General features: G+C 45.2%; 1 protein-coding gene across 3 annotated transcripts; it reads left to right on the forward strand.

Annotated features, from left to right (window-relative positions):
- Nucleotides 1,801–26,033, forward strand: MAX (MYC associated factor X). 3 transcript variants are annotated; one of them, XR_001918654.1, is made up of 6 exons: nucleotides 1,801–2,022; nucleotides 2,743–2,769; nucleotides 10,097–10,204; nucleotides 23,146–23,269; nucleotides 23,743–23,827; nucleotides 24,516–24,722. XR_001918654.1 is itself a non-coding variant. In XM_018054061.1 (5 exons), the coding sequence occupies exons 1-5, from the start codon at nucleotides 1,987–1,989 to the stop codon at nucleotides 24,701–24,703; spliced, it is 483 nt and encodes a 160-aa protein (XP_017909550.1). In that variant the 5' UTR covers nucleotides 1,805–1,986; the 3' UTR covers nucleotides 24,704–26,033. The 3 variants fall into 3 exon arrangements, 2 of the variants coding, with proteins under 2 accessions (XP_017909550.1, XP_017909551.1); XM_018054061.1 differs by lacking the exon at nucleotides 23,743–23,827 and having other exon boundaries at nucleotides 1,805–2,022; nucleotides 24,516–26,033; XM_018054062.1 differs by lacking the exons at nucleotides 2,743–2,769; nucleotides 23,743–23,827 and having other exon boundaries at nucleotides 1,805–2,022; nucleotides 24,516–26,033.

Raw genomic sequence — 26,149 nt, forward strand, 5'->3', positions numbered from 1 at the left:
CTCACCCAAGAACTACCTGCCTTCCCTGTTTCCCTCTAGTCCAGCAGCTCTTACAATGATCTGTTTACGTCTATCTCCTCCACTTGGTGTGAAAGGAAGACTGAGACAAAAGTATTTAGAAAAGATAAGTTTACTTGCAAAGATGTGCAGATTTCAAATACAACAGATATTTAAAGGAAAAATGTAAAGATTACCATGTTTGCATTTATCTCTTAGGCATAGATAGTGTGCTTACATGGGAAGATATGTCACAAATGACGTATTTCCAAATTTCCGTATTCAAAAGTCAGGAATAAAATGGTTCTCATTATAGATTCAGTAACTGATAGGGAAAACTCAAGATTTCATTCATTTCAGACACCAGACGTAAGAGTAGCTTGGTAACTGTCTTAGGCTTGAAAGTGTCTTGCTCTTCTTCTATTTTTTCCTTCTGTGGGACTTAATATACACTTTTTTTTTACAGTCCTCTAGATATGCTTTTATTTCCAAGGCAGTAATGTAACCATCCTATTTTAATTTCCAGTTGTCTCCACTGATGACATTAGACCATAAAGAATTTTTACTTAATCTTTCTTTCCACACTGCAGTAGAAATAATCCTAACATACAATGAAGACAGCTTTATTACGAAATCTATTTCCAAACTGCTTTCGACAATTTAAACATTCTAAGGTTTTTAAATTAAGGATTTATTGTAAAGGTACACTGTTAAAATTACAGCAGGCCAGTCTCACTTTTGCTTCCACAACTGTGAGCGTCATAAAGACAGGGTCCGTTCCAGTGTTACACATTATGTCAGTTCCATGCTGGCACATGTTGGATGTCCAATAAATATTAGTGAAATAGATACGATCACACCTCATGCCACAATATTTAAATAAGAGTTTAACTAGACAGGGACCTGCATCAGTTTCCCATTTCGGTATTTTTTGCAGTTCTTAATTATAGTACTCTGAACTGGGGCACTCCTTAAACTTCTTACTCTACAACAAATTTAGAAGGCGCCTTTATTCCCATGTAAAGAACCTGAAAGGATGACCCTTAAGTAAGGAGCAAGATGGTCAGTCCCGGATGAATGGACACTAGATTCTCGTGACTGGGAGAGGTTTCTCAGCGAGGCCGGTGGTCGGTCATTTTGCCAGGCCTGTGACATCATTCAACACCTGCCATTGACACCTCCCCAATGCCAGATCCCCAGGGTCTGCGTGGGCAATCGGAGCCGCGCCCCCTAATTCGCTGCTGTAGCATCCCCCAGCAGGAGGGTCACGCCCCAGGGCGCAACGCAGAGCGACTCAGTCATCCAAAGACAGAGTAAAACCAGTCGCACCAAGGAGAGGCAGCGTTATTTAGGCAGCTGGCTACTCCTCCAGAGCCTCCACCCTGTCCCCTGGGCCCGGCGCCCGGCGCTCAGCCTGTGCCCGGCTCCAGGAGCCCCAGCTCCCTCCACGTGTCCTGTCTTCCCAGCAGCCACCTCTGCCGCCTCGGGAGGAAAATCTCCTGACAACTCGCGGTCTACGGACTACGACTCCCAGCAAGCACCGCGCCGCTTCTCTCTCCGCTCCCTCCACGGGGCACGCAGGCGCTCTGGGCTCCGTCAACAAGCCGGGCTGGCGAAGACTGAATGCCGTTCCTTATGGGATTTGTAGTTTTTGTTTACTTAGTTGGGCCGTAAGTCAAAGGGACAAGAACTACAAGTCTCGGCGGCCCCAGCGTGACGAGCCCGGTCACGTGGCAGGGGGCCGACCGGGCGTGCGTGCCGCCGTTGATCCGGTGCTGCAGTGAGGAGGTGGTTCTCGCCCGTGTTGTGTGTGTGTGTGTGTGTGCGTGTGTGTGTGTGTGTGAGTGAGTGAGAGAGCGAGTGAGTGAGTGAGTGAGTGAGTGTGTGTGGGGGGGGACTCGGCTTGTTGTTGTCGGTGACTTCCCCCTCCCCTCCACCCCTCCCCCTTCCCCGCCGCCGCTGCAGTGGCCGCTCCCTGGGCCGTAGGAAATGAGCGATAACGATGACATCGAGGTGGAGAGCGACGTGAGTCCTGGGGCTTCTTCCTTCCCTTGCGGGTTGTCAGGCTGGGACAGCGGCCGGGGTTCTCAGCAGGGCGACGGCGGCAGGGGGCCGGGCAGCCGCCGCCTCCTTCCCCTTCCCCCGCTGGGCCGGGACCCGTCGCGCTCCCGGCTCGCTCGCTCCGGGCTCTTGGCCGGAGCGGCCTTCTGGGACTGGAGGTGGGGAGGAGACACGCGGCCTCTGAGACCCCAACCTCCCCCGGTGGAGGAAGGTGCTGCGGCCTCCCGTTCCCATCCTATCCCGTTCAGGATCCGGGGGACAGGGACGGGGTGCGCCGGGGATCCCATTGTCCGGATCATGGGGAAGGGGGACTGCGCTTAGGACCATGCCCCGTCCGCGCGCGACCCCGTGCTCCCGTGACCCGCGGATCCTGGGGAATGAAGGAGGGCGGAGAGGGATTGGGAGTGCCCACATGCCATGAGCTGGGTGCGAGGAGAGGAGACAGTGCTCTGGATCCCCTTCTGTCCCGGGTCGGATCCCGGAAGGTGGGGCGGCGCTCGAGACCCCCCTGCCCCGCTACCCGATCCCGCTAGGGGGGATGGGGGCGTATGATGGGGAAGGGGGGGTAGGGCTGACTCCCCACCCGCCGCTTCCTCTGACGCCGGCATTTTCTTTCTTATTATTGAATGTGAAGTGTAAAAATAACTTCTATATTTTCTATTTTTTTTTTCTCTCTTATTCCAGGAAGAGCAACCGAGGTTTCAATCTGCGGTACGTCTCCTACTCTCCATTTCATTTTCATTTCCGTTCAATTCTAGTCCTTTTTGGGGTCGGAGAGAAAAAGAGATTGTTCTGTTACTTGTAATGTTGTAGTAAACTCACCTGTTAACCGCTAAGGTGAGGTGGGGCCTTGCTCTGGGGTTCTAGGTGGTGGTGGGGGCGGAGGGTGGTTTGCGAATCTCATAATTCTGGAGTCTCAGGTGATAAGTTTCCGTGAATGTAGGTGAGTGAGAGAAGTTGTATGCAAGGAAATGAATCCTTCCGTAGTTTTCAGATGGGGGTTCTAGTTGTCACTATATAAGTGGGAAATGAGAAGTGCATCATGCTGAAGTAAGCTGTAGTGTTACTTCAGGGAAAAGTGGTCAGTTTTACTTAGGAAGAAGTAGGTTCTAAACCATGGCTGTGTGAAGTTGAAGCCACATGCAGTAATCACCTTTAACCAAAAGTCATGTGACTGCTGTAGACCTATGGAATCTCTCACAACCTGGTGTTATTCTAATGCAGACATTGGGAATGTAGAGGAGCCAAAGGTTGAATCTGAACGTGTCACATTCAGCAGCTTATTGTGATCTGACTATATTTTAGTTGAAGGAGCAGTATAAAGGCAATAAAAGAATTGTTGAAGAAAAGTGGCATTGCAGAGAGAGGTTTGCTAAGAGGTGATGGTTGAGACTATACAGTGTTGTTAGTAATTTCTCAAAGTTTTGTTATAAATCTTCTCAGTAGATGATTCTGTGGATTTAAGATAGACACTAATCTCATGTCTTTGAGACAGTACTATGGGTGTTCCATGAATAGAAGGTAAAAAGAATAGATACAAGATAAATCATAATCAGGGAGGAAGAGAAATAAGTAAATCATGCTGTCTAACAGTTGATAGATGGGAGCAGTAGGGAGTGGATAGAATGGAGCCCCAAAATTGAGTTGCTTCCAGAGGATCCAGGCAGTGAGATAGTCAGGAATGAAGTGGAGAGCAGAGGTGAGAACCGCAGTACTAAAGAACACATGCGTCTTCTGAAAAGGCAGCCACTGTAGTCCAGTGGGTTGTTACGTGAGAATCAGGCGAAGTGTTGTCTTATCTTCCTATTTTGGAAGATTAAAAATCCAGACTTTTATGTTATTTTTCTGATATTTAAAATGATGTTTGAGACAATCAAGTTGTTTAGGGGCTTGTTAGAATTTCAAGGATGCCACTTAGAGACCTCTGGTCTAAGAATTTATCACAGAGTGAAAGCAAGCCCTCTTGTACCTGCTCAATTCTGAGGTTGTCAAAGCAGTTAGGTACTGAGAAAAAGTGTACTTGTTGAGAGCTGATATTTCTGTAAAAATCCAACAATGCAGTTGTTCCAAATAGTAAAAAAGAATTTATTTTTCCTTGGAGTATTTGAAGACAATACTTTGAATATTTGCAGTATTGTTAGATACTTAATATCTCTTACATACATTTGAAAATTAAATTCCTTTTATTCAGTTACTATTATCCTTAATAATATAAACATGGAATTTCATGTTTGAAATCTGGTCTGTTTTCCTCCAAGTCTCCAGTTATAAAATCTGCCCTAGGGCTTGATCAGAATTGAAGAATAGGGGTTGTTTAGGCGTCCTTTGAAGAATTATTATTTAAATTGAAATTATATCAGCTTTTCACTGTGAGAAAATTTTTATGGAATTTTGGCATATAGTTCCTGAGAGCTTTCTGCTGTTCAAAATATCCATGCACGTGGTTGTTGATGTAAATTGTTTTATTAAATTATTAAAATGTTTCCACTCTCCTAGAGTGCTAATCTCATTGTTTTGTCTAGATATTTTAAGTTTGATGTTAAGGTACTTAGGATTTTCCCTTTGATTTTGGAGGGTGGGCAGAGGGAGTGGGTTTGACCCTTTGTTTTTAATTTGACACATCTACTTGCTGAGGTGTTTAAATGTTATCTGTTGTAAGATAATCACACTGGTATAGAGAGAAGAAGCAGTAGGCAAATTTTATAGCATATCAAGCAATTATTGTGAATACATAGGGTTAAAAGGATTTTATTTTTTTCCGGGTGTGACTATATCTGTCTATCTCCTGACATTTAGTATAGATAAATATATAGTTTTTTAATTTGGGGGGAAACTGTTAAGCTTTGCCTTAGTTCAGAAAAGGATATGGACTGTGAACAACCAAATATTTAGGACTACAGAAGAACTTTTAAGAAGTTATTTTGAAAAAGTCCTGTGGGTCCTAATACAGAAAGAGAAATTCATTCATGTTTTATAATGTAACTATAATAGCTACGGCTTTACTGCATAAGAAATGTTGGATATTCAGCAAGAACAGAGGCTCGAAGTAACAGAAAGTGAAACTGACTTGACGAGTATTTTTTATTGTTGCCTCAGTGCAAACGGAAAACAAGTTCTCTAGTGACCAATAAGATTTGTTAAAGGAAGTAATCCCAAACAATAATTTTTATTAGTAAATTCACTGTATCTCAGAATGTCACTGATATTGTCTTATTTTTATTATTCTTTGGAGGAAAAAATTTGCATTTCAGAGTTTTCTGGGGCAGGTATATTTCATGCAGGGTAATACTTGTTTTATTTCTGTTTGGGATTTTTTTTTTTTTTTTGAAGGAATGAAAGTATATGAGAAACATAGGGCTAGGGTTAGTGTGTTAGAAACCCACGGTCTTTTTCAGCTTATTCTTCATGACAGCTGCACGTGTTTCAGTTACAGCATACCTATCTGGAGGGTGGTTAGAAACAGATTTGTAAAGTTCTGTTTCTGGACCTTTCTGATATGAAATATTTTTAACTTCTCAGAGCTGTTTGTTTTTTTAGGAATTGCAATGTATTCAGAGGGGAATGAGCTTGGTTGGTCACCTTTGAGATCGAAATATAGTCAGGAAATTAGTGTGTTTTACCCTGAATTAGTTGCATGGCGAAAGTGCTACATGATACATGTACTTTGTGTCAGCTTAGAGTGTTCACAGTGATCTGGATGCCAAGTTTGGTTCCTAAAAATACTTACGGAAGGGTGATCTTATATATAAGTTGTTTTCCAAGATGCCAGTAATAGTAACATTGTTGGTCAAGGAAAATGGCTGTAGAATGATGGCATATTTATATGATATGTTTCCCAAGTTTTTTAAGGCACCAAGTGATTTTTTTGAGTAGCCTAGAAAACACACATATGTATTGGATATTAAAAACGTATACCAGGCAGTTGGCTTCAAGCTGGAGAGGTGTTGGGAAGTTGCCATTTATATCTCCTATTAAGGACCTTAGTGAGTTTCTCATCCAAGCTGCCTATAGTTTCAGGTTGCAGTTTTCATGTTGATTAAAGTGAATTAAGTTGCTTAGAAGTTCAGTTTTATTTATCTTATCTACTTCCCATCAGAGATAGTAAATCTTTTCTGATGAGAATTTTGAGCCTATGTATTTCCAGCATTAGTGTTAATAAGAATACCTTATTAAGTAATAAGCAACACTATCTTCCTTCTAAAATATAATTTTTAAATTTCTTGCAGGCAGTAAATGTTTACAGAGCAACTCTTAATCCCATATATGGTGGGAGTTTTCTATATTGATTCGAGAAGATTCCCCTTATAGACAGAATTAGGTGTCAGGTAATCTGCAAGAGATGGCATTGCTCTGGAGAACCTTAGGCATCCTTGCATAATGGAACATTCATTTCCCCATGCGATTTGCCTCCCTAGAACTTGTGGGAAATAATGCTGCTGTCTGATGTAACCCCTCAAAGGAAGATGTAGTCTCTATGCCGTTAGTTGGAAGGAAATAATTTTTTAAAATCCCTCAGTTTTGAACAGCTTTCCTTAGCTTGAATAACCCGCTGCCAGTTTAGCAACTTCTTGGCTAAGGAAATAATGTTTGCCTTCAACATTTAACAACACTTAAGATAACACGTGCTTGTTAGTGTCAGAGATGGACAAATTGTAGGTGAAGACTTGTGTTCTGGCTGCCAGTATGGAAAGTTTGGGGGAAATAATACTGAGAGGCTGAAGAAAAACCTTGGCAGAGATGTCAAAGCTGGAATCGATTTGGTGTTGGAGTTCCTGTTGAGCATCTGTGGGCCACGCTTCAGTATCACACGGCCCTTTAGTGTTGCTATTAGCCTGGGATGCCCCAAAGGAGGGCTTGTCTGGCAGAAACTGCAAATCCAGCTTGCTTAGAGAGTGACAGCATCCAGCCCGCTCCTGTAGGATGTATAGGGGAGGTATTTGGGGGCCTGCTGTACAGCCCAGAATGCCTCTTTTGTCTTCTAGAACTTGTCTGGTAGCACCTGTTTTCATTATCAAACATCTTCCTCAGTATAGGTAAGAGAAAGCTGGCTCATCTGAGTTGAGCTTTATTTGTTCAAGACACACAATTGTTTGGCCCTTTCCGACCCACCCCCTTTTTTTTTTCTTAATTAGTTTTGCATTTGTGGAAGGATCTCAGGTGCCTTATACAGGGAATCTTCACCCAGTTTTTCATTCTCAGTTCTGAAATCTTGGCCCTTTCAAAAAGGGTTGCCAGCAGGTGAAGATAGTTAATAAAGCAATGATAAGCCTGGCAATTGGCCCTCCATTTGGATGAATTGCGGGGGAGGGGAATTCATCCTGCTAGACATTTGGAAATTGTTTCCCAAACAGAATTCTCAGTCTTGTATAAAGGTTTTTCATATGGTCTTTCAAGCCACTAGAGGTATTATTTAATCAGAGTTGCCTGGAATTAGGCATGTTAGTTCTGCATGTTTTTAACTTGCTCTTTCAAATGAGGCTTGAGAAGAAGAAAAAATACATCATTGACATTGTCTCAGAGAGCTTTAAAATGGCCTCTGGTTAAGTGGAGCAGCTTGAGGATGGACATGGCAGCAGGGATTGGTCTAAGATTCCACTCTTCTACTGGTTAAATGGGGCCTGGAACCACCGCAGAAATTCCATCCACTGCTTTGAGAACAGCGGTCCCCAGGCCAGGCTTTCTACCAGGCAGTGGACTGCTGCCTTTCCTTGTTGAGCCAACTTCTCAAAGTTGGCTGGCTCCCCAGATGAGAAGCCAAGATTTCTGCTGATGGTCCACAGCCAAGTTCACTTACAGTCCTCTAACCGAAAGACTTGTCCATTTGAGTCCTTTCAGGGCTCAGTGAATGGGACGGGGGTAATGCATTGTGGGGATGATTTTGGTGTTAGATTATACTTAGCTCCACCCTTCTAGTGCAGGCCTGAGTGAAACCAAGTCCAACTTGATTCTAGCCATTTGAGATTTGCAGGGCTCTCCCAGAAAGAAAACAGACAATTAGAATTTTATGTGTATCAACAAGAAGGATTATGGGTAACTGGTGTCACTGCTTCTGTGCACAGCTCTTAAGCTGGGAGGAGGGCCAGGAATCAGGGTGATTTAGTAGACAGGAGTATCTTGGGCTGCTGCTGGATACCAAAGCTGGACAATTAATTTGCATGTAAATAAACCATCTTAGGGAGTGTGTAGCAAACACAGGGGAGACAGATAGATGCCAAATGCCATCTCTTAGCCCTCTGAAGTTTTTGGTCTAAGAACCAGCCCAGCTTAACTACCTTATCAATAGATGACTAGAGGGAATGGTAAGTTAGATAAAGGACTAGGTACTTAAATATGTTTAATTCCTTCAAGCTATTCATATAGCTGACAGAAGGTACCTGCAATTTTCTTGCTCTAATGCTATGTGATACCTTCTAGCCTCAGGTGATCTGGTCATTCCCTCAGTTTCCCCGTAAATTCCACATTATCGCTTAAGTTCAGCAGACACTCATTTTTACAGAGAATCCAGACGTAAAATTAGGAGAGCTTTAGCTGTGTTCCAGGCATCTGCCCTAAAAACAAGCGCTATGCCATGGAGAACCGTGGCTGTGATGGGAACCGTGTGTCCTGTTCGACAGAGCTGTAGGTGAGGTGTTGTGCTTGAGAGACCAGGAAGTGACTAAAATTACTGCAGCTGCTCCCAGCCTCTTTTTCCTCTGTCATGACTCAGACTTTTAGGATTAGATACTAGAATTTCAAGTCCTTTCATTCCCGTAAGTCTTTTCTTTATAGGCTTTTATCTGAACATCTTGTCTAGTACAAAGATTCATTTGAGGCTTTCTTGTGCTAAGCCAATTTGTTCACTCCTGTTGCTTCATTTTTAAAATTGCGGGTTCTGTGTCTGGGTAGGTTAAAGCTACCTGAACTTCTATGTCCAGACTTCCTCTTTAGGTTAGCTCAGTGCAGCCTCGTGTATTGGGGGTAAATTCTCAGAGTACAGTATTTCCACCAATTCCCGAAGTGTGGATGTGACGTTCCTGCTTTGGGTTAAGCCAGCATTTGCGCTCCATTGGAGGGACTGCCCCTGTAATGGGGATCTGCCGAAGCTCCCTGCAGTGTTTACCCGCACTGTCTTCCGTCTGAACCTAGTGTGTTTTGCCATCCCTGATTTGTTGGCTGTCTTTGCCCCTCTCAGCTGATTGTTCTTTGTGATTCTAAGCAGGACAGGATAAGGACGTTGGTCTGTGGGTATTTAGCTACTGCCAAATAAGCATGACATGCCACAGGTGCCTGAAGAAATTTATTCAGAGTATGTGAGTGTCAGAAGGTTTGCTGTCTAAGAACTACCTTTCTGGCAGCCTGTGAAGGGAAGGCCTTGGCAGAATAGCACTTGGATGCACTTTTAAAAAAAAAAAAAAGGAGCTCAGAATGCAGTTGGCGTCTATATCAGCTTTGTCATGGTGATCTCAGATTCATGTATCTGGGTTTTCCAGAAGTTTTAGTTTCTCATATATGATTTGGCAAGCAGGTCTTAAAACTAGTACCCTTTAGCAAGGTGGAGACCAGAGCAGACTCACGGTGATGTTTTCGCATGAAAGAAGTGCTATACCAGTGACCTGACTCCTTTCCTGGGTCCCCGCCAAGGGGAATCTCTTACAGTGGGGGTGATCACCTCTTATGAAGGGGCCCACTGCAGCTTTTCCCTGGCCACCTCCTAGCCGTGGGACTGGCAGCTGTTGTGTCACATAAGTAAGTTGTGGGAGAAAACTGATGTTCCAGGAGAGTCACACTTTGTCCCCGTGAATAACTTTTATTTCACTTATGCATGAGCTGGATGCATCGAGCTCCTTTGGATGTTCCTGTCGCAAGCCTTGCTCACCCCTTTCTCCCCCCTTTAGCAGAGCCTAATTCTGGAGACTCCTAACTGCCCACCTCGACAAATCCTTCCCAGTCCAGTCACCTGGGACTGCGCTGACAACACATACTTCCAGGCTGTACCCACTCAGCTGTGCCCAGCAGGAGGAGTGCCACTGCTAATGTGCTGTTTTTCCCATTCTTCCAGGCTGACAAACGGGCTCATCACAATGCACTGGAACGGAAACGCAGGGACCACATCAAAGACAGCTTTCACAGTTTGCGGGACTCGGTCCCCTCACTCCAAGGAGAGAAGGTGAGTTTATTGAGAAAGCTGAGGAGCCACCACTAGCTTAGAACGCGCTGTGGGGCTTAGCAGGGTGCTCACCTTTCCAGAAAGAAATGGAGTCTGGGATATTTGGGTGACATGGTTTCCTTCATCTTTGATTCTTCGGGGAGTCATCACACACCTTACTTATTCTCTAGTTCATCCTTAACAAACGATGTCAGATGTAATGGAGCTGCTTGTTAAGACATCAAAAATTAATATTACATATAATAAATTACTCATTCAAGAAATCATTATAACAAACATACAGTAGTTTGGGATAATGCTAAGGATTTCTGAGGTCAGTGATTCTGTGGACCTCCATGGAAATTCCTTTCGTATGGTTCAAAGTGGTACTCATTTTAAATGAAACCTCCCAGGAATGTATGTAAACCCATCTGGATATCAGTGATCTCCCAGTCTAAGAGTAGTTATTCCAAAGGCATATAGAGAGAGAGCATTTTAAATGTGAACTTGAGTGAAGAGACCTGTTCACACAAAATGAAAGAGAAAAATAACCACTATTCTTCCCTCATCCCCCTACCCCATTGGTGGCCTTCCAGAAGCTGTTTTCGCTGGAGAGGTAGGCACCAACTGTTTTTACGTTTGAAAAACAAAGTCCAAAGCTTTGACTAAAAAGCCTATAGGTTAGGGTCAGTCCTTGAAATTTGGAGAAGATATGTGTTTGCACAGTTAGTTCCATCCTTGACACACAATATAACTGGCTGCTCTCTGCAGCTGTTCAGTGGTGTAAGTGGCAAATTTGGAAGAGGACCTGTTTTTTTATTTGTTTGTCTGTTTGGTTGTTTTGTTGGTTCAATAATGCAGTGTTTCAAGAAGCAACCATGTTAAGAAAAACCGCTGCTCTCAGGTGTGCTTTGGGCTGTCTAGATTTAGCTCTGAGGTAGGAGTTTTGGGTTTGTTTGGTTATCCAGAATTAAACCTGGGCCAGTGAAACTGGATGCCCTGATGGTTTCATTTTATTTATACTGCCACTCTGGTAAGCCATGTGCTGTATACCTAATCTAAGGTGTGACTGTGTGGTTGAAGCATGAGGTGGGTCTGACCTTTATGAAAAACATAAAAAACAGGCCATGTAAATACCTAGTATTGCAAAACCAGAATTTGCCATGGGTTAGGCTACTTAGTGTGGACTTAACTTAATGGCCTTGGTACAAGGTGCTTACCTGGAATAACAGCATTCCTGGGTACAACACTGTCAGAGCACCACAGGAAATCTTTATGATGGGGAGAGAGGCTCACCCTTTTAGTCAGAGTGCACACATGCAAAGGATTATCTCTTGTGCTTACCTGAACTGTTGACGTGGGTGCGTATTCATGTGCCATGATACCAATTAAAATGGCCTTGGTGAAGTAAACGGCCAAGAGCTACCTTTTTCCAAGTCTCACATCTAACAAAGAGTGGTGCCACTACAGTATATCCCAAGAGATGGCCTGTAGACCATCTCCCTCAGAATCACTACTGAGTCTGTCTGTCTGGAGGTAGTCCTGGAGATCTGTATTTATAACTAGCAGTCAGATGATTCTTAAGTTTGAGAGCACTTTGGGAGAGGTCAGTTCTTAAGAGCTCAACTCTACCTTTTCCTTACCTAGTCTTTTTTACATTATTGTAACATTCTTCCTTAGGTCCTTAAAAATCACATTACCATAATCCTGTTGTCTCATTTCTTCAAGGAAGTTGACAGTTTGAATTTGGTAACCTTACAAACCTTACAGATAGTTGTCATTCATTGTAACCCATTCATTTACTCACTACTCCATTCGCAAATACTGGGGATCTGCTGGATGCTAGGCATTGTCTTAGATACTAGGAATACAGCAGTGAACAAAGCAGATGAAAGCAGCTCTTAGTCTGGTGAGGAAAAGATTGAAAACGAACTAATAATTAAATATATATATGTATTATGTCAGATAAGTGCTATAGAGAAAATTAAACAAGGAAAGAAGGGTTGTGGGTTTCATTGGGGCAGACCAAAAAAACACACACTGGCAAGACCATAGACTTCAACCATACATCTGTCTGGTGACGAGCATTCCACGCCAGGGGAGGCAAGTGGAGTAGCCCAGGGGCGGGAGCCTGGGAGCATCCCTGGGCCTCTCAAGGAGACAGAGGCTGGGGTGGCCAGAATGTAGTGAGTGAAGGGATAGTGGCAGGAGATGAAGTCAGAGAAGTAGCAGGAATGGGGAGAGGAGTGGTCAGGGGCCAGGTTTCTTTGAGCAGATGAACGGAGCACCAGTGGCAGTTTACCAGGTTCCTTACCAATTTCAGGATGCTTCTGTGGGTTCTAGTCCAAATGTTCGTGTTGAGCATGAATAAAGGAAGTGGCTATTACCTCTGGTTGAACCCCAGCCCTTTCCCACTAAGTTTCACAATCTACTATTTTCCTTGTCTGCTGACACTGTTCACAGGTGCTGTGCTGAGTCTCACAGAATACTCTGGTCCCTCAGACTTCCGAGTTTTCACTAAATGTTGCAATTTTTTTTTAAGTGGTATTCGAACCAAAGGAAATTGGCTAATTCTTGATTGAGATTGCAGCAGTCAAGGTTCTGACATTATGTAAATAATCCTGAAATAATAATTTTGCCCTGTGAGTTGTGGGGGTGCTTAGATCAGCTTTTTGGAAGGGAGGGCCCCCAGTCTCCTTTGGTTTGTGCATCTCTATGTTCCAGGTGACTTCTCTCTTAGAATTGGGACTATTTGGCCTACGTGTTCTAAGCCTTTTGTCTTTTAAAGGGAAACTAATACTGATTGAATTGGATCCTAACCAAGAATGGGGGATACTTTATACTAAAAAACACCCCTCCCCCCAAAAAAACAGCTTTAAATGTGAGACCCAAACCCTATCCTTTGTTTCCTATATTTTACTATAAGATGTTCACCTTTTGCTTAAATAAAATGTCGGTATTAACATATTTGTATTGCAATATAAGATGAAGTCTGCACAGTAGTTCTCTGAGGTGAGTATTACACACTGTCATAACTGGACAATTACTACTGCTAGCTCTTGCCATTGTTACATATGAGACATGAGGGAGCAGGCTCAAGATCATGATTCTAGTCCGTAGCTAGACAGGGACTAGAACTCAGGACTGCCGATTGCCGAGTTAGTCTTTCTACCACACCGTGGGGATAAACAACTTCAGAACATTTTAAAGAAATTTCCTTAAATTCTTATACCTTGTCTTCATATTGGGAGTTTCCCCTGGATAGAGCCAATATCTTGGCAGTGTGTCATACATACTAGGGTTACTACAAATGTTCTCCCCTGAATTAGAATATGTAGGCAACACTGAAGTGCAGAGTTAAGCATCACTGAAGTTTATAAATTTGTCTGGGTCTGTATTGCTGCTCTGAGAAATAGATGATTATAGTTGGCAGTCTAGTTGGGTTTTGCCATAGATCGAATTGTTTGCAAGTGGCCTCTTGAGCTCCTGTTGCTTGAGTCTTGTTTCCCATAGTTTTTCAGCTGGACTTGGAGCCCACAGGAAAAACAGAATGGAATTAGAACTATAAGCCAGTCAAGGAAAGTGAGTGAAGGTAAAGTCGCTCAGTCGTGTCCGACTCTTTGCGACCCCATGGACTGTAGCCTACCAGGCTCCTCCGTCCATGGGATTCTCTAGGCCAGAGTACTGGAGTGGGTTGCCATTCCCTTCTCCAGGGGATCTTCCTGACCCAGGAATCAAACCTAGGTCTCCCGCATTGCGATTGCTGGCAGACGCCTTACCGTCTGAGCCGCCAGGATTAATGAAACAAGGGCAAAAACAACTGTGACCCCATTTTGCAAAGGAAGACACTACTGTTCTTGAACAGAATTATTCTTTGTTTTAAGGGTCCTTAGTTGGGTCCTAGGGAGTGTTGCCCAATGGCTTGCTGGCTCTGAGCTCACCCTGTTGTGTGTTTGGGGTGGGGTGGGGTGGTGGGGAATGGTATATCTGGTGGTAAGTGTGTCAGTTTGCCTTTCATGGGGCCCTAACTCTGCCCCCACCCCCAATAAGTTAGCTCCAGCCCCTGCACCAGAGAGATTGCTTCCAATCACAGTGTCTGCTTGGCATGGTTGACTTTAGTGATACAAGGTTCTGTTTCAGCATTGCCATGTGTAGCTAAACGGTGGTTTATAGTAATTTCTCATCTTCTAAGTCTCTTCCTAAATGCCTGTTGATCATACTTCATTGCTGTCTTAGGCATTGGTGCTCTGGATTTCTCCTTTTTGGATACAGCTATATTAAAAAGAGATTATAACCTAAGATGAAAATAAAGGAAAACAGTGTTTCTTCTACTCAACAATTGAGCGTTCTTCTAGGCAGTGAGTCAGAGTCCCTTCTATTTGGGTGAGACTGTGAAGGCACTGCCTCTGCCAGCTCCTGTCACAGACTCCAGCTCGTGGTAGGTCCCCAGGATGGAGCTGAGGAGTGAGCGCCAGAGGAAACTGAGCTTGCTCAGCCCTGTGACAGCACAGCCAGCGTGGTTGTGCTCATGTGTTTAAATATGAGCATCGTAGAGGTTTAATACATGGTGTCTGCGCTTGAGCATCTAGCTCTCTTGTTAGGGGAGAGAATTATACGTAACACCAATAACAACATGATGAACATCAAGTAAGAGGTCAGAACACAGAGCTGATTTGTTTCATCTTCATTAAAGCCCAGTGTCCTTAACAGGTAAATGTTGAAATCAAATAGTTCCCTTATACCAGGAAACGTAACAGTTCCTACAGCTGAATATCCCTGTTAAACTCACTTAGCCCTGTGGCCCAGGCACTTATCCCAGGTGTAACTGTACATGTGTTTGTGTAGTTACTTAATGGCTGTCTACCCATCTCCCATATTTCACCATAGTAAGTACTGAAGTCAGAGAGTATATCTTTGGTCATATTTCTTCCCTTGGAGCCGGGCACACAGTAGGAAGCAGAGTGAGTGTTATTGGGAGGGGCTCACTCTGGTGGACACCCTTTGAGGCAGGCAGTTCATTTGGCAGCACTATTTCTACATCATATCTGGGCTGCTGAAAGGATTGTCTTTTAAGTGAAACGTAAACCACAGCCCTACCCATTTCACCTCATTACCCATCAGTTAGTATCTGACCAGACTCCAACTTGGGCATTTCTTTTTAAAATTTCTACATCTTAAGTTGTTGTCCACAGTTGCCCAGATTTCCCTTAAGCTCTGGGCTCAGTAACTGTAAATGTACAGTTTGTATCTGACTTCTTCATACTTCTGCACTGTGAAAGCCTCCAAGGGTTTCTCAGTGCCCATCGAGGTAGGGACTGGTATTCATGTTCTCTAAATAAGGTTCCCAACTTGCCCTCCTGCTTTTTCTGCTGCTTCCCTTGCTGTGGAGCAGTGCACGCCCTCCTCTGTGCAGGAATGTCATCCTCAGGTTTATCTGAATTCTTTCCTTCCACCAAGGTCCCAACTCCAGCCTCACCACCCGGATGACACTGGGGTTTCACAATGAGGAGACCCACTTCAAGGACTCTCCAGCTCCCTGCGTTTCCTGCTTTTGTGCCTTCCTGCGTTTCTCCCTGCCAGTCAGTCTCCACCTGCCCGTTGTCACGGCCCACATCAAATCCCTCAGCACCTTGAGAACCCTGGATATCACGGTCCCTGACACCCCAGTGGACCTTCATAGGGCCTCTCCTCTGTCTTCCTTTTTTTTGTGTGTAACAATCTTATCACCTAACTGAAGGGTGCACTCCCTGAGGGCAGGAACTTTGTCCATCCTTCTGGAAGTCTGTGCTACACAGTGCTAGAGGGCTCACTACGTACTGTAGAGCCATGAAACTCAGCAACTTGAAAGGATAGGAATTGCTTACTAGGCCTTCCCTCTAGCATGTTTTTTCTTTTTTCCCTTCTAATAAAGTTGCAAAAAACTGTGGGAAAATGGGAAGAAAAGGAACAGCCCTTCCATTCCTATAATAAAACTACAACCTTTGCTTTATTCTAAGATTCTAAGATAAGTGGTGTCCAGTGAAAGTTCAGTGTAAGCCACAAATACATTTGAAATATAATTTAGTTTAAATACAGCTAAATTTTCTAGTTGACATAGTAAAAAAACAAAAATAGTAGATAAAATTAATTTTAATAGTATGTTTTATTTATGCTTCCTGGGTGGCTCAAACATTAAAGAATCTGTCTGCAGTGCAGGAGACCCAGGTTCAGTCCCTGGGTTGGGAAGATCCCCTGGAGAAGGGAATGGCGACCCACTCCAGTATTCTGGCCTGGAAACCAATACCACCAGTTTCATAGACAGAGGAGCCTGGTGGGCTACAGTCACAAAGAGTCAGATAGGATTGAGCAAGTATTACAACACAAAAATAAGTATGACTTCCATATGTAATCAATATGTTAAGAATTACTAATGGGATTTTATATTATTTTCTTGCACTGTTTTATAATCCAGTATGTTTTATACTTACAGCACTTCTCAGTACAGACTAGTCACATTTCAGTACTCATTAGCCACACATGGCTAGTGGCTATTGTACCGGACGGTGGACACTCTCCCATCCCATACCCCATTTTAATATGACCGAAGTTGGACATCTCCAAGTGGATGTCACACAAAGGTGGCTGCTCTTCCCTCTCTCCCTAAAGCTGCTGTTATTAAATCCATGTGTCTGCTGATGGAGTCTCAGAAGCAGGAGTAAAGAGGTCTGCTCCTGGCCTTTTCGTATGCACACTTCACATGGGTAAAGGCCATAGTTTGTTGCTTTCACATAACATGTCCTTTCCCCAAGTGACAGAATGTTCATATATAGACATCAGGCATGTTTCTTTGGACCATTTTGGTTTCCTCCAGTTTTTCAACTCAACAAATAATGTAGTGATGCACATCCTGGTGCATGTGGCTATTTCCATAAAATAGATTCCTGCAAGTTGGGTTGTTGGGTCTAGTGGTAAAAACACCTGATTTTTTGCTGTATGTTGCCAAAACACTTTCCAGGAGGGTAGTTTTCATGTGTTTTTTCTTTTCATTTTCAAGTAAATTCTAAAGATTAGTCTTTTGGTATTGTTTTGAGAGTACCGATTTTGGCATCACTGGATTTTTTTTTTTTAAAGGGGGTGACTAATTTAGTAAGCCAAAGATAGTAATTAATTTTGTGTTTTGTCTGTTGCCTGTGAGAGTAAGTCCTTTTCCACATGTTTATTTACTAGCTGTATTTCCTCTTTGGAGGAGCCCTGTGCTCCTGTCCCACGTGATCAGAGTTGGATGGGACAGTGTCACACCTTCGTTTCAAACTGCCAAGGGCCCAAGATAAAAGCATATAGAGTAAGCGTGGCTTGTGTTGACCCCTAAACAGATGTCTGGCTCCCAGCTTTAACTAGGTCCTTTATGGAGTGTGATACCTTTGCCTCCTCTAGTAATCAAGAACATGGTCCCTTGGGCTAGGCACAGGAGACCTTGGCGGGGCCACACGGCTGTGCTGGTTCTGACCCCACAGCCTTCTAGCCTCCCTTGTTGGCACTGATGGTGGTTCCATTTTGGAATGAACTAGTTTACTGCAGACCCAAATTTATTGCCTGTTTAATTTTTGTTTCCAGAAAATGGCTTAATCAGTTGAAAATATATATCAGCTTTGCCCTAGCCCTCCCTTTCTTTACCATATGTAAAAGTTTGTGCAGGTTTCAGAAAATAATGGTTTTATTTTCTTTAAAATAACTAGTGCAAAATAAAACATGTCAGTTGATAAATCAGCCAGTGGTTTTTCATTCCCCCGGATATGGGGTTTTGGTTCTTAGGAGAACAGGGCAACTGTCGCATCAGCCCAGTAGGATCTGATTTTGACAGGAGGAAAAAAATGATCAATTCAGCAAAGATGACTGTTTCTTAGATCAGCATTAGGACCCTAGGGAACAGCAATGATGTTTCTGTTGTTAACAGTCTAGTACTAGTCTTCTCTTCCTCACCTTTCCCCACCTGCTTTCTAAAACAACTTGGACTGATACACAAACACACACAAACACAAAGATGTACAGCTCCAGGAATGTATGGGACTCTTGCCGTGTATGAAAAATTTTGAGAGCCACTTCCTTAACTGGAATTTAATAACCATGGATGTCATTTTAAACATCATTGTTAAGTACTTCAAGAATCATTTGGGACCTTTAAAAGGTACAGATTAGAATCAAACTCTTGGGTTTGGGGCCTCTGGTGAAATACGTAGTTGATTCTTGCCGCAGCATACAAGGTGAGTGTACTCTGTTCCCAAACAGAGTTCTGTTCAAGGGGGCGCCTTTGGAGGCTGGGGTGGCCTTTTTCTCTATCTCCTCGCTGCTCGGGGCACAGATGCAAACAGGCAAGCGGCTGCAGACGAGCAGGAGGAGGCAGGAACCGCTGGGCCCCTGAGCCGCGCTGGGCTGTCTCCGCTATCCATTTTAGTTTTCTCCTCTTAGGTGATAAAGCCAGAGCAGTGTGGGAGCCCGCATCTCCTCTTAGCCGTGGCCCGAGTTCACTCAGTTCTCTTCAAGCTAGCTTGCATGTTCTGGCTTTCCCTCTATATTTGCTGCCTCTCTGCTAAGAGACACTTTGGGTTTCACTTGCCTCTCAAAGAAAAAGAAAAACAATCTTCCTTCTATGCTGCTATTATTATACACTACTCTTTTTTTCCATTTCTTACTTTTTCAACCTCATTGTAAAAACCAGTCTTCATCTTTGCTTCAGCTTCAAGTCACTTTTGCACCCATTGACCTATGTGAGGATGATTTGCCTAAACTCACTTCTTTAAGGAAACCACCCTCACCAGGCTCTTCACTGATGTCCTTATAGACAAATTGGGCAATTCTTTTGTAGTCCTTGTTTTCCTGCTCTGACTCTCCAGATTTCATTGATCTTCTTCCTTAGTTCCACAGCCTCCTCTCTGGTCCCAAAATAAGGGTGTCCTAGAGGCCTGGGTTCAAATCTTGACTATATTACCTACTGGTTATTTAACATCAGACAAGTTACAACTCTGTGCCTCAGTTTCCTCATGTATAAAATAGGGGAACTAACACATCAGAACTAATGCAACAAAGGTCCATCTAGTCAAGGCTGTGGTTTTTCCAGTGGTCATGTATGGATGTGAGGGTTGGACTATGAAGAAAGCTGAGTGCTGAAGAATTGATGCTTTTGAACTGTGGTGGTGGAGAAGACTCTTGAGAGTCCCTCAGACTGCAAGGAGATCCAACCAGTCCATCCTAAAGGAGATCAATCCTGAATATTCGTTGGAAAGACTGATGTTAAAGCTGAAGCTCCAGTACTTTGTCCACCTAATGCGAAGAACTGACTCATTTGAAAAGACCCTAATGCTGGGAAAGATTGAAGGCAGGAAGAAAAGGGGACAACAGAGGATGAGATGGCTGGATGGCATCACCGGCTCAACATGAGTTTGAGTCAACTCTGGGAGTTGGTGATGGACAGGGAGGCCTGGCATGCTGCAGTCCATGGCGTCACAAAAAGTTGGGCACGACTGAGCAACTGAACTGAACTGAACACATCAGAAGGTTGTGTGAGGGTACCTGACATTGTGTAAGTCCTCAGATGCTGCCATTATCCTCATCATTGATAGTGCTGTGTGCAGCCATGGCTCTGGAACACCATCTGGCAAGGGTGTCCAGTGTCCTTTCACATGGCTCCCAGAGGGAAAGAGAAGCCTCAGTTGCTGTGCATTAACTCACACAGCTATCCAGAAGGCCCAGTGCTGCTTCGGTCCCACAGCCACAGACCCTCCTGTGCTGGGATTGCCCAGACCATTGAAGGGTTCTGTTTCTGCTAGGAAAGGCAGAATAAGAATTAGTGCCTTCTAACTGTAAAAACTAGCAGGAAAGATTATTTATTCAGATCCTTCCTGGATACCCAAAGGCAACAGTCGGTCTATGGACATGTTGATCCTACCAAGTGTTATCGGCTCAGGGACACTCACAGGAAGACTGCCGACTCAGCAACTGGGCACTGTTTAGAAAACAGAAACCGAAAGCCCAGGGCCACTCCATAGTCCAGGCCATGAGGCCCAGGATTCTTGCAGGCTTCATGTTTACTGTTCATAGTATAAATTCATAAAGGCAAGGTCCTGCCCACACCTTCCCCCTGTGGCCGGTCACATGATCTTGTATGGTTTGTTAAACTAGGGGGTTGGTTTGTAGAGAGGGGGTTTTCAATGAGTCTGTCCTGTTCTACCTTCAACCTTTTGCTTTTTCTTCCCTGTGGACTTCATGCACTTGTAAATTTGGGGGAATTCTGTCATTTGTACTTCAGATTTTTTCTTGTGGGATTTTACTTCTTGTTGAGAACACTGGAGAAGGCAAAATAAAGTTAACTGAACCATGCTTTTGAACTTGCTAAGAGGGGGGTCAGGGACAACCTGAAGTGGCCTGGGTACTTCTGCTTAGCAAGGGGTGGGTATGGAAGAAGAGTGGTGCTTGTTAGCATTCTAGAGGGTGCTGGGTTAATTCCAATCTCTCCTTCAGTGGAGGCCTGATCCCAATACATTCCGTTTTCTGAGCAGCTATGAATTGTATTTTCATCCAGAAAATGCCCTGAAGTAGAAAGACTTCCCGTCTCTCGTGGCATCTTTCTCTTTGGCTTTTTGCACTATGCTCACGGCTCATGTTTCACTTCGTGATTTCATGTATGAACACCTCGTGATTTCATGTATGAACATGTGAAGAAGAAAGTGGTAGCACTCAGGCGGCTACTCAGTGTGGTCATTTGTTAAAAATTATCACTAAGCATTTGCAAGTGCTCTCCTGTTCAGAGATTTTGCTTTTTTCCCTTGTGCTAGATAACGAATGCAGAGTTAAATGAGGTTAATGTTGCATTCTGGGAGCAACAGTTAGTCGGGGAAACAACAGCAAATTTAAAGAGAGGCTGTGATATAAATATGCATGGCAATTAGATCGGTGATGGAACGCATAGAATTTGGAAGGCTCAGTGGGGTCAGAGAGTTTCTTGTCAGATAAGAAATAACCCTGCGAGAAAGACTGTGTCTGCGGTCCCAGAGCACCTTAGGGACAGGACTCTGGAGGCACCCGTCTGCTGGATTCCTAAGCTCTTCTCCCCACCTTGCCATCCTGCCACCTATCCAACTATACATGTTCTTAATCCCCTCTCTAGCATCCAGAGGCAGGGTATTTTAATTAGTCCCTTCTAAATATGTGCCCTTTCCCCGGCCCCCGTTTTATCACCCAGTAATTAACCCTAATAAGTCTCCTTTGGCAGAAATGGGAAACAGCCTCTGAAGTGGCCTTGTAACGAGAGTCGCGCGCCCTGCCCCCCACCCCCCACTGGTAGGTGCCCTCACTTTCTCTCCATCAGCTGACTTACTCAACTGAAGATGGAGACCTGGTCCTGTCTCCACCCTCATGCCCTTGTCTACGCTGTTCTCCTTGCCCAGAGCAACCGTTTTTCACAAATTCCGCCTCAGTCTAACCCACCCTGACCCACTGGTTCAGATGGGGGCCTTTGTGTGCAGAGCCAAGGCTAATTCCTGGCACACACAAGGTGACCACCCCGGCCAAAAGCCGTCCTTCCCGTGGCCTTTGTAATCTGTACCACTCAAGTTACGCTTGTTGGTACTGCCCACTGCCCTGTGATTTGTCTGTATATAGATATGTTTATCTCCTCAACTAGTCAGTCAGTAAGCATCTGGGCAAAGAGGCCATGACTAATAGATTTTGTTTCCCCACAGTGTCTGCTCTGTGCCCGACACATAATTCACACCAGATAAAAATGGTTGAATATGAACAGTTTCCTTTTGAGGAAATTGCCTTAAGGATGCCGTAAGAGGAAAGCCTGGAGACTTCTAGTGCTTGGGAGAATGGGTGAATCAACCTGGGTCTTCCAAACCTCTCTGACACCCGGCCGTGCTGGTCTATGAGTTGCGATTGTCAGGGTTTACTACAAGTGGGTATGGTTTTGCTCGCCCAAGTGTGGCTGTTTTCTTTGCCATTTCAGAAGCTTTGCTCCTGCTCAGGAGTCTCAGTGGCATGACTGCTGGACTTCAGCCACTAGACTAGCTTGTCTTGGGCTTCAGTTCTCTGGGCCTTGTAACATTCTGCCAGTTCAGTCAGTTGACTGCTTGGTCATGAGTAACTCAGGCCATGTTTGCAACCCTGCAGGGAATCTCCCAGACAAGTTTGACCTCCAGGATCCAAGTAACCTGACATCCATTTTATTAGCTCATTAACTTGGTCCTCTACAGGGCAGTCCCTAGGCTACCCTCAGCCGTGGTAAAGGTGTGGTTGCTTCCTGAAATGGCCCAATCTCATGCCCTTCCTGTGTGTTGACACCAAGCTCTGACAGCTTTCACAAACGTCTCTTTAGCCAGAGAGGTTGAAATAGTGACTCGGTCACATGGCTTAGTTGGAACTAGTTAACAACGATCTGAGTACTTGTCTGAAGTCTCAGACCTTGATGAAAACCTTTGTACGCATCCCCATCCTGAGCCAGCTCCAGCTGAGATCTTGATTTTGTCTTTCTGGACCAGCTGCCTATAGCTAGGCCCAGCAGAGAGTGAGTGACCTTAGCTCTCAGTTAAGTAGTAGTTTAATTTTTTCAGAACAGCCTGGCCGAAGACGTGAAAGCAACCTAAAGAACCAAATGGGCTGGCTGGGAAACAAGTTCAGGGTTGAGACAGAGCTGAGTTTGAATCCAGACTCTACACCCTTTAGCTGGTGATTTTGAATAAACCAGTAAACTTCTCTGAGACTCGGGTTCCTAGTGGAACCACCTTTCTTAGAGTGCCAGTGAGGTAAGCTGTGGAAAGCAGCTAGTGCCTTGACCGGCATAAAGAAGATTCTCGACAGCACTTAGCGCTTCGTGCCCTTCCCCTCCTACTTCTGTCCCCTCACGTGGCCTTTGCTGAAAGGAATGGTTTCCTTGCTGCATGGACTAGGTCTTTATTTTGTCCCCTCTGCTTTTTCTCATATTGCAACAGGCATCCCGGGCCCAAATCCTAGACAAAGCCACAGAGTATATCCAGTATATGCGAAGGAAAAACCACACACACCAGCAAGATATTGATGACCTCAAGCGGCAGAATGCTCTCCTGGAGCAGCAAGGTGAGCAGTGGAGCTCGTGGGGCAGCTGGCCCTGCTGTGCGCCAGCCAGGTCAGGGCCTCACGCTGGGGCCTGCAGAGTCAGAACCAGTGACGGAGCCATGCTCCTGAGCAGCTGCAGCCCTGCTGCTTGGGCCTGTAGTCGAGTGTAGCCATCCTGAGGAAGGACCTGAGCCCTTGGTGAGGGAACAGTGGAGTCTAAGGCTTAGCCATCTGGATTCTTTTTTCTGACCTGCTCGCTCTCCCCTTCTTGGGGCTCAAGTGTTTCACTGGTAGTAGAGATCGCAGCTGGCCTCAGGTGCCTCAAAAGAGCTGTGAGGTCCTTGGATTGGAGTGTGCTGTGTAAGCGCCAGAGACTCCAGGTGTTCAGGGACAGTGAGCGCTCCCCGTGTCAACGGTAGTCCACTCAGGGCAGCCCATGGGCCAGGCCCATGCTGTTCTCCAATGCTCACACCCGCCTTTTCCTACAACCACAGGGGAAAGCGAGAGCTGATCAAGTTCTTTGTTCCTGGGGAATTCACTTCTCTTCCTCCCTCATGGAAGATGCAAGTAAAAGGAAATGCAAGTAACCATCTGGGTTAGACCATCTCAAATAAAATAAACTAAACCAAAATAAATGGGTTGACCTTCCAGGCTCAAGACGAGCTGAACCGAGGGATGGGCAGTGGGAGGCGGCAGCGGGTTGGTTACCGGGCCAAGCAGCCTGCATGTAGGGGCTCCGTGTTGGAAAACCCAGGTACTCTGTGTATTGGTGACTTGCTTCCAAGTGTCCAGCTTGTCTTTCCAAGTGGATCTTGTACATGAGAGCTAAGCCAAAACTTTTCTTTGGCTGGTACATCTTCTGTCATCCTTCCCTGCTAATGTGTGACCCTCACACCCTTGTGGAGCCAGGCATTGCTGGGCCAGCTGCGCTGTTACTGCACTGCTGGGTCCCGCAGCGAGCTCGTGTTCCTCTCTCTCTACTGGGCTTCCACGGCAGGATGGTGACCTCACACGCCTTCTCTTCAGGGTTGGGTGGCCTTGCAGAGTGGCTGGCCGTATCCACTGAGCACTCGTGTCTGGCTGGGAAAGGCGAAGGAAAGTGGGAGTGTGCAGGTGGGCCAGCCAGCGGAAGGGAGTTACTTATGAGCCACCCTGAGCCTCAGGGGCCAGCATGCCCTTCGGAAGAACAGGCTGGACCCCAACCCAAGACTCAGTTCCTCCCCTAGTCTCCAGAAGGCTGTAACCCGCTCGCTTGGTTGCCTTTCAGTCCGTGCACTGGAGAAGGCGAGGTCGAGTGCCCAACTGCAGACCAACTACCCCTCCTCAGACAGCAGCCTCTACACCAACGCCAAGGGCAGCACCATCTCTGCCTTCGATGGGGGCTCGGACTCCAGCTCGGAGTCAGAGCCCGAAGAGCCCCAAAGCAGGAAGAAGCTCCGGATGGAGGCCAGCTAAGCTCCACGGGGCAGGCCAGCAATAAAAACTGTCTGTCTCCTCCGTCGTCTTATCCTCCTTTCAGTTCATCTTTAGAACTCTCAGAACCATTTAAGAGACTCTGTTTTTTTTTCCTCTTTCTCATTTTTTTTTTTAAATTTTATTTTTACGTAGAAGCTCTTGGACAACAGCTTTCGTTCTCCTTCCCCGTTTCCACTTTTTTTTTTTTTTTAACGTTTCCCTTCAGGGATTCCCTGTCCCCACCAGGAATTTTTAAACCAAAACACCCCAACTTGGCAGCTTTCTCTGTGGAGGACAGACGGCCGGCCAGACCTCTGAGCACATGGTGTCCTGACCACCCACCAGCTCCTCCAGCCCCTCCAGGCACGTGCCCGGGGAACTCCTGCCCCACCCAGGCCTCTCCTTCTGGGCCATCCTCACCTCTGTTTGATAGACTTTGTGAATCTGTGGACTGCTCTACTTTCAGAAGATGACCAGTTTGGAGTAATCAGAATTATTCCCCCTTCTTTTTAAGGATTTTTTTTCCCCCTAAAAAGGCTATTTATCGCTCGTATTGAAAGACCAGATCCTTGGAGAAGTTTGTGGTATAAAAGGAAGTGGGGACAGTTTGCAGCACAGAGTCTCGGCCTGTTTCACTCCTGCTTCTCTCAGCTAGCTTTAGGGAGGCCGTGTGACGCTTGTGTGGCGTGAGGGGACGGCAGCAGTGGAACAGGAGCTGCCAGGGGGTGGCAGAGGGTGGGTGGGCCAAGGAGGGAGGATCGGGTTGGGTAGAGGTTTTGTATTGAGGGCCAGTGATGATGTTTTGATATTTATTTCCTGCTACTGAAATTTGAACCCAAGTGAATTGTCCCTATTTCTGATGATGTCGGTATGGCAAAGCGACAGATTCATAAAGTAATGATCAAATCTTCCTTTCTTTCCGTGTGTATTTCTAAGAAATAGAGCCAACTGATTTTGTATGTAAATACCGAGAGCAGTTCACCTCGTACTAAACCCGCACCCCAGTGCGGACCCCTCCCCACCCTCGCCCGCCCCTGCCCTTCCGACTGTCCTGGAACCTGTCCCCATTATGTGATCCAGCCCTGGTTCTGGCTGCGGTCAGCAGATCCCAGTGAAGGGTTTTGTGTGTTTCGGCCTCATTTCTTTGTCTTTTTCCTACTCTGTTCCCGGCGTTTGCTGATTTCTAGTGTATACTCTGTAGTCTCAGTCCGTGTTTGATTCCATTCCATGGAAATAAAAAGTATGTTGTACATACTGCTGAAGAATTGTCTTGCAAGTTAAGGCTTTCCCCTTTACTATAAGACTATAAATAAAAACTTATTTTATCCTTCTTGGTGGTGGTGTCTTCTTGCCCTGGCAAAGGCCAAGATGGTGGAGCCCACTGGGCCCATGTGGGGGCCTGAGAGAGGAGCCCGCAGGCTGGGAGCCACCGTAGCCGGAGTGGTT

The sequence above is a fragment of the Capra hircus genome, chromosome 10 (assembly GCF_001704415.2).
Source record: "Capra hircus breed San Clemente chromosome 10, ASM170441v1, whole genome shotgun sequence".
Lineage (NCBI taxonomy): Eukaryota > Metazoa > Chordata > Mammalia > Artiodactyla > Bovidae > Capra > Capra hircus.

Excerpts from the sequence above, each read along its gene's own strand:
- MAX (XM_018054061.1), top strand. The coding sequence starts at position 1,987 with ATGAGCGATAACGATGACATCGAGGTGGAGAGCGAC. Across the intron at positions 2,023-2,742 it reads ACATCGAGGTGGAGAGCGAC|GAAGAGCAACCGAGGTTTCA; the intron begins GTGAGTCCTGGG and ends CTCTTATTCCAG. Across the intron at positions 2,770-10,096 it reads AACCGAGGTTTCAATCTGCG|GCTGACAAACGGGCTCATCA; the intron begins GTACGTCTCCTA and ends CCATTCTTCCAG.